This window comes from Canis lupus, chromosome 15, assembly GCF_048164855.1.
Source record: "Canis lupus baileyi chromosome 15, mCanLup2.hap1, whole genome shotgun sequence".
Taxonomy (NCBI): Eukaryota; Metazoa; Chordata; class Mammalia; order Carnivora; family Canidae; genus Canis; species Canis lupus.
In genome coordinates this window covers 35,202,323-35,210,294 of record NC_132852.1, presented here as the reverse complement: position 1 = coordinate 35,210,294, position 7,972 = coordinate 35,202,323, and the positions used below count along the sequence as shown (strand labels likewise).

Genomic DNA, 7,972 nt, shown 5'->3' with positions numbered 1-7,972 from the left:
CAGAAGGTCAGCGTTAGGAAAACACACACCATATTTCAGTATTTCACATGGTTTTATTACAAAAACAAGCAACAAAACAGTTTTAGAAAACTATTTTTGCTACATACCAATTAGGAGATCACATAAAATGAGAAGCGTAACAGTTTCCATGCACTCAGCTCAGGGCTTACAGCGAGTGCATTTCACAGCTGAAACATACTGGTTCAAAACACCGAATCATGCCACAGCTTCAATAAGCAGTAGGGGAAGAGGTCAAACAGTATATTTATGCTAATGTTAGCTTTATTCAAATTCTACTTAGCATGAGTGACTGTATGACTGTTGCAGGCGACAGCATTGAGAAAAAAGGAGTAAGAAAAAAAAGTGATGTTGGTAGAAAAGATTTACTAAACATTTTTGACATGTTCAGAGTTTATAAACTAAAGCTCATTTGGGAAGCTCAATTTCCAAAATGGTGTTACTGGTCAACAGTGAAAGCAAACATCAAATTCCATCGCTCAACTACTGAACCTGCAAGTTAGGTTCTTTTAGCCCGTAGCAGAGCAGTTATATTCAGGAAGAAAAAAAACAAAAAAAAAAAACCCTTTTTGCTTCAAGTGACTACAAAGCTAGACCTTACCTCTGCCCTTTCTCATGTGAGTGAGCGTAGCATTCTACTCAGAAATAAATGTATAACCTCCACTATTTTGGCCAGCACCTACTCTACATCTTAGTAGGTTTATGATGTCTCACAGGAAGCAAAAGGTCAATGTTTACCAACCACCAAGTGACCTTGAGTAAGCAAATCCTTAAGCTCTCAAGAACAGGGATGGTAAATAGTTCAATTATAGGAAGACCACCTGTAATACTGTTACACAAACTGGGTCAAGACCACTTCAAAAGTCTTATGAAAACAGCACAACTCAGCGGTTTTTATTACACAAAGAAAATGTAGTACCTTTTTTGGTTCTTTTTTTTTTTTTTAACTCAGATTTATTCCAGAGCCTACACACTTAACTACTAACCTATACTGCATCCCTGCTCTATTTTTTTCCATCTGGTTCCATACACATTTAAAGCCAAATGCTTTGACTATATATGCACTATCTTTGACTCACGTTGTGTAGTGACATTAAAAAGTTTTGATGTGAAAGTGGCCAGAAGGTAAGAAATATGGGCACAAAAGGAATTCTGAAATAAGGTTTGGGAATGAGAATGCTTATAGACTTCACTGAAGATAATTATATTTATCTGGTGTTGGAACTACGTTAACAATGTTCCCCAAGTATTTGCCAATTAAGAGTCTTTGTTTCCCTCTATCATAAGAGTATAATCTAGATTTATAAGTATGTTTAATTTAACACATTTTTAAAATAGGCCCTACTGAAATAAGAAACATATCAGCCTTATTATAATAGCCAATTAATTTAGCAATAGTATTCTAGCAGAGATTTTACTGAACAAAAGAGAAATGGGTACATTTTCACAGTTTAAACACCAAACGATGATAGCTTTATGAGTTAGGGAATGTTTAAAGGGATCTCAAAAGTTCCTAACTTATTTTTGTTAGTGCAACATCAATTATTGTGTATTTTCTTTGACCTAGCCGAAGAATTTTCTTGAGGAAAATCTGAGGATGAAACCAGAGACAAGGAGACTTAAGAATCTGAAATGACTACGTATCAGGTTACTTGAAGCTGTAACCTTGGTCACTCATAAATAACTATCTCCTAAACCACAGATTTCTGAGGACAAAAGTATACAAGAATCTGAAAAAAAGAGGATAGAGAGAGAGAAATCCAGTACTAGATGTCTTTTTTATAACAGGACCACTAGGCCAAATAATTAAATTATGAATAATAATGAATAATAGCTCCAATGCAGTGCACTCAAGAAAAGTTCTCAACATGACATGGGCTTCAAGGGAACTACAGTGCCTGAATGGAACACAGATTACCCTCAAGCCCCTAAGGCTTTCTGATGACATTAGATCTGGACATAAGGAAGGGGAAGGGATTTACTTAGGTAAAAATGTTTCTCTCGGTATCTTCCTATAGTCATTAGTTTTTAATTTAAAGGTAATTAACTGATCTAGCTGATAAATGGCATAGACAGAAATGAGTTAGTTTTTCTCTCCCTGTAGGGAACCTGATAGGTTAGCAGGTCACTATGTAAGTTGGACAAATTCTCCCAGGGACCCTGGAAATAGTATCTTCTTGTCAAATGAAAGAAGGTATACCCAAAAATCTGGGCAGGAAATGCAATCGATGCTTTTCTACCTGGGAAATCTCTAGTTGGCAATGCAGAACCTCTAAATTAATGTTTCTGTGCATAGTTTTTATTTTATTAAAAATATAAATATCTCTCAAGATTATCCTTGCATCTCTTCACTGTTAAGTACATGGAACCTTATCAGATTACAAGGTTTGATCATGCAAGTACACAAGGCTTCATTCAAAGGGCAATAAAAAAGAGTAGAAAGAAAGCAAATCTGCCAGGGTATATAATATACAGCACTTAAAATTAGACTAATATCAGCCCACTGAAGAAAGCTATGAAGTAAGGATTCAAGAACTCTGTGCTAAAACAGACCGTTTCTTCTGTCTGGAAAGCATGGATCAGAAAAGTTTATCTGGATGAACTATAGTCCGTCTTTTCCCAGCACCTGCTCTAATGCAACTCTAACATTCTGAAACAGAGATCTGATCTATCACGCTGGATATTATCATACACTTAACAACTCTGCAAACTTCCAAATAATGCCATACCAATGGAAATGTCTGCTCTGTTGTCTACAATTGTAACTTATAACACTGATAAACCCATCCTCAGGGTCTGACACACAAACTCTGTGGGCAGGTCTATCACGTTAACATTATTTAGGGTCATAGACAGTAACAGAATTAATTCCCAAAAGTGGCTGATATGCTGAGGTTGAATCTTTCCTCATACCTTACATGAGATCCCTATTTCTTCCCCTGTGGAGGTCCCCTGGGAGGATCTATCCTAGTAGACATTCTGAGAGCTACCCATCAGCCCCCAGATTTTAACACCTCCCCTCAGAAGGTATCCCAGGCAAGCTAGAGCCTGGATCTTCTGCTTTCAGCTGGGGTTACTTACTACCTTCCGACTTCATAGTCAGACCTTGGCCAATAAATAGGAATTGGATAAACCAGATAACTAGCCCAAGATTCTGTGCTTGGCCTGGAAACTAAAGCAAGAAACTAAAACTAAGACAAGGAAATAAAACTTGGTTAGGGATGAAATTGCACTCCCAACCTCCTCTCACCAGGAAGACCTCAGAGTAGTCCAATTGGTGGCAACCTGCTCTCCATTGTGCATGCCTACAGGTCTAACCTAGTGACTTCCCAAGTTAAATACACTGTATTGGTATTTAAAACAAAAATGAAAGGCCTGCTGGATGGCCCCCACCCCCCCACAGAGCATCCACAGGAATATGAGTGCCAAAGGGTCTCTGACTGTCCTCCAAAAGGTAGAGAAACTGAGTCATGGCCTCCTTTTCTTGAGTCCTCCCCCCCTCCCAGGACACTGTGCTCTTTCACACATCAGAAGTCCGTATGCTCTCATCATCAAGGCTGAACAGAAATGGTTTCTCCTTGGGGTGTTGGGGCTCCGACCTGTGCCTTATCCGGGAGCTGGGCAACACCCCAGAAGTACTGCTCTCCCCAAGGCGAGACATGAGCAAAGAGTCCCCAGGAGTCTCTTCAGCGGGAAGCAGCTTGTCCCCGGCCTGGGGAACAGGTGTCCAGGGTTGCCAGGACGAAGCCACCGAGGGGGCTTTGCAGAGAGCTTTTTTCTCTTCCACAGGTGGCCGCCCCCTGCACAGGAAAGAGTTGGGCCCCCCGGAGTGGCTGGAGCTTCCAGAGCGAGTCAAAGAGATGGATCTGGAAAAGGACATATCCTACAAAATAACAGGGAAGAAAAAACCAAAGGAAAATAAGGCCTTTCCTGACCATGTTTATCCCAAAGCCCCAGGAAGAACACCCACCCAGGATCACCACCTCATAGGTCCGGAGACACCTGTCTACAGAAATCAAGTATGACCAACATGACTCACTCCAGATGTGTCAAGGTCTGCCTGGCAGGGAGATGTGTAGACTACATTGCAGACTCTGTTTCTTTACCCAACCCTACCCGTCACCTCTTTCCAACAACCAAAACCAAAACAAAACAAAAAGTAAAGCTTTGTACCTAAATTAGTAGAAAGAGAAAACAAACAGGACAGCTTCAGCTGCATCGAGGGCCAGACTGCTTGCCTACATCACCAAATAAAACCTGCCCACTCAAAGAGAATTCATCTCTAAGTTGACAGTGACTATGACCAGAAAGGAAGTGACTTACTCTGGGGTGGCACTTGAGGGCCTGGACAGCTGCCCCGATCTCCTTAATCCAGCTGTGCATGTCTTCTGGACTGTCCGCCTGCAAAACACCCACAGCACTTAGGAGAAATCTTACGCACTATGATTTCAGCTCTCAAGTCTGTGATTCAATTCTAAAAACATCACACCATTAGAGCTGGATGGATCCCAGAGGTCATCCAGTCCAGGGGCTCTCAGACATTTGAGGACATTTGTTTCCTGCAAACTCTTATCTGACACCACATAAACAAAACCGCTCAAAGTGGAGTTGCTCTGCAGTGAGGCAGAGGCGTACCTGCTGAAGCCCCTCACCCTCTCTGGAACACAGCTGGCCTGGCCTAGGATCCTGTTTTACAGAGAAGGGAAAGGAGGCCCAGAAAGCCAAAGTTCAAAATTTATAGTTGGTCTAGATTTCAGTTCTCCTGACTCCCCGTGCAGACATCTTTCTACCACAGCTATTCAAACAGAATACTCCCATTTTCAACTCCAGTCCCGCTAAAGCCAAATCCTCTACAAATCCTCCAAGGTACATGTTATCTCCAGGAACAGGGCTCCCCTAGAAGCACAAGTGACCTGGGTCTGTCAGGACTCCATCCAGGCCTGGAGTTTAGTAGATATCCAGCACCAAGCTTATCTACAGATAATTAATTATCCTGCTGAACCATTAAAAAGCATATCCCCCAGAAATACCCACCAACCCCAGAAGAGGGCAGCAGCAGCTCCGTGAAGAAATGAAGGAAAATCAAATGGGCGAGCAGCGGCAGGTGGAGCCTTGGGTATTCTTTGTGCCTTCCAGCCTTACAGGGGGTCAACTAGACCTAGCAAATGTTTGCTGTGGCCCTCCTCAGTCTAACACGTGGCATCAGGTGCCAAGCACAGAGATGAGACCAAGACCAAATCCCTGACCTCCAGAGCTTTCCATTTGTTAATCTCTCTCCACCCCCTCTGTGCCTTCCCCTAACAGTACCACCCACATCACAAGTGTGCATTTGTGTGCCTAGGTAAGGTATATGTGAACGCCACACTCCAGCCCACAAAACAGTCCACATAGGTCCCTTTCTCCATCCTCCAAATTCTTCTTTCACATTGCATTGTATCAGGTTAAAATATGACCCCTTTCTGTCACCCCAAACAAACCCTTACTGGTTAGGTGTGTGCAGAAGACACTCAGAAAATAAACGGTTTTAGGGGCACCTAGATAGCTGAGTGGTTGAGCGTCTGCCTTTAATTCATCAGGTCATGGTCCCAGGGTCCTGGGGTTGGGCTCCCTCCTCAACGGGGAGTCTGCTTCTCTCTCTGCCTCTACCTCTCCCCCGTCATGCTATCTCATGCTCGATCGCTCTCACTGATAAGTAAATGGAATCTAAAAAGAAAAGAAAAGAAGGAAAGGAAAGGAAAGGAAAGGAAAGGAAAGGAAAGGAAAGGAAAGGAAAGGAAAGGAAAGGAAAGGAAAGGAAAGGAAAGGAGGGAGGGAGGGAGGGAGGGAGGGAGGGAGGAAGGAAGGAAGGAAGGAAGGAAGGAAGGAAGGAAGGAAGGAAGGAAGGAAAAAGGAAAGGAAAGGAAAGGAAGGGAGAGGAGAGGAGAGGAGAGGAGAGGAGAGGAGAGGAGAGGAGAGGAGAGGAGAGGAGAGGAGAGGAGAGGAGAGGAGAGGAGAGGAGAGGAGAGGAAGAAAGAAATAAAGAAATAAAGAAATAAAAGAAATAAAGAAAGGGATCCCTGGGTGGCGCAGCGGTTTGGCGCCTGCCTTTGGCCCAGGGCGCGATCCTGGAGACCCGGGATCGATTCCCACGTCAGGCTCCCGGTGCATGGAGCCTGCTTCTCCCTCTGCCTGTGTCTCTGCCTCTCTCTCTCTCTCTGTGACTATCATAAATAAATAAAAATTTAAAAAAAAATTATAAAAAAAAAAGAAATAAAGAAAGAAAAAGAAAGAAAGAAAGAGAAAAAGAAAGAAAAAAGAAAGAAAGAAAGAAAGAAAGAAAGAAAGAAAGAAAGAAAGAAAGAAAGAAAGAAAGAAAGAGTTTCACATCCTTGCACAGTGGGTTTAGCAGGTGTAGCAACAAATGCCCACTATGAACACCTCCTCTCTCACATGCTAGAACTGTAAATTTACCTGATTCTCTCTCCCCTGGGCATTTCCCAGTTGGGTGACAACTGGATGGTTGGTTTTCCAAGAAAAAGACAAAAGCAACCTTAGTCCAAAAAGAGAAACAGGACCAGGTGTCCAAAATTCTTCCAGAAGGTATTTTACTAATCTCAGGGCTATCCTGGTCCACAAGTAGACTGAGAAAAGGCAAGTGTGTGCACAAAAAAAATGTGCACATTTTTTTCATTTCAAGAAAATGAACTCATGTAGGTAAAGCAGTATGAACAGTGCCCAACACACAGAAAGGGCTTCTAAAATGTTAGTTATTGTTGTTCATTATCATTACACAAGGGACATGAAGGAAGTCTTAAATTCCAAAGCTATATATATGTTAACTGGCCTCTCCTTGAGATTTTTTTTTTTTTTCAGTTTCCTCATACTCAAACTGCAGATAATTCCTACCTAAGGATTAAATTGTCAAGATCAAGTAAGATAACCTATTCGGCTACTTTGAGTTGAATGAGATGGAGGTAATTAAATTGTCCACCAGTTAGAAGAGCATTTCTCAGATATTTTCCTTCAAGGGAGACAGAGGATTTGGTAAGGGGAAATGTCAGAAGACTGGGAGAGATGGAGATGGGATCTGAGGGAGAGACAAACATCTCCCACATCATACAGGGGGTCCAGCATTTTTGTGAAACAGATTGCACGATCCGTATGATTACAGTTTCCAGGGCTATTAAGCTACTTCTACCCCCACCCCACCCCCTGGGCACAACACAGAACCCCCATTCCAAATGTTGCTCCACAAGCCACAGGCCACCTATCTGACTGTCCTATGCGACCCACTGACACACTTGTATGTTTCTCCAGGAACCTAAAACACCATGAGCCTAATGGTCTTCACCCCAGCCTCCATCTAGCAAGGAGCCACTAAGAGAAAACGAAGGACTACCTAACTTAACATCTGGGGAGTCAGACACAAAATCATCTAAAACACACTTAAATAGTTTCCAGTTCCCCTCTAATATAAGCAATGCTGCTGTTCACACATGTGTGCAAAAAGCTTTTCTCATTCTTAAGATTCTTCAGCTCCTGGGAATGTTTCTAAAGAGTATGCAGTCTTTTAAGGCTCTTGTTACATCTGCCCAGATTTCTAGCCAACAATATAGATTTCACTTGCCACCACTGTATTATTTTTTTTGTGCACACACTTGCTAGAATAAAGTATTAGAATTTTTTTAGGTCTTTGCTAATATGATAGGCAAAATAATTAAATCTCTTTCTCAAAACATTTAGTAATTAAGAGTTGGAAAATGTTTGCTAATTATATTTTTCCCCCATTCTCTAATCCTACTTAAGGACATTTTCTGTTAGATAACCTATGGAGTTAACCTAGACATGAAGATAGTAATAATAAACATTAGTAAGCATTATTTTAATGTTTAACAAATGTTATTTAAAAATATTATTCAGCGGGTGCCTGGGTGGCTCAATTGGCTAAGCATCCAACTCTTAACCTCAGCTCAGG

The 7,972-nt window shown here is 41.9% G+C and overlaps 1 protein-coding gene across 6 annotated transcripts in view; it reads right to left on the bottom strand.

Annotated features, from left to right (window-relative positions):
- Nucleotides 1–33: 33 nt before the first annotated feature.
- Nucleotides 34–7,972, bottom strand: part of PLEKHA2 (pleckstrin homology domain containing A2) — an 81,964-nt gene continuing 74,025 nt past the window's right edge. For 3 of the 6 annotated variants that reach the window (XM_072776530.1, XM_072776529.1, XM_072776531.1), the window contains 2 exons: nt 4,342–4,419; nt 947–3,901 (listed from right to left, as the gene is read on the bottom strand). In XM_072776530.1, coding sequence (XP_072632631.1) covers nt 3,539–3,901; nt 4,342–4,419 — 441 coding nt within the window. In that variant the 3' untranslated portion in view covers nt 947–3,538. Of the gene's footprint in view, nt 3,902–4,341; nt 4,420–7,972 lie in introns of all 6 variants that reach the window. The other 3 variants (XM_072776533.1, XM_072776534.1, XM_072776535.1) reach the window with 2 other exon arrangements.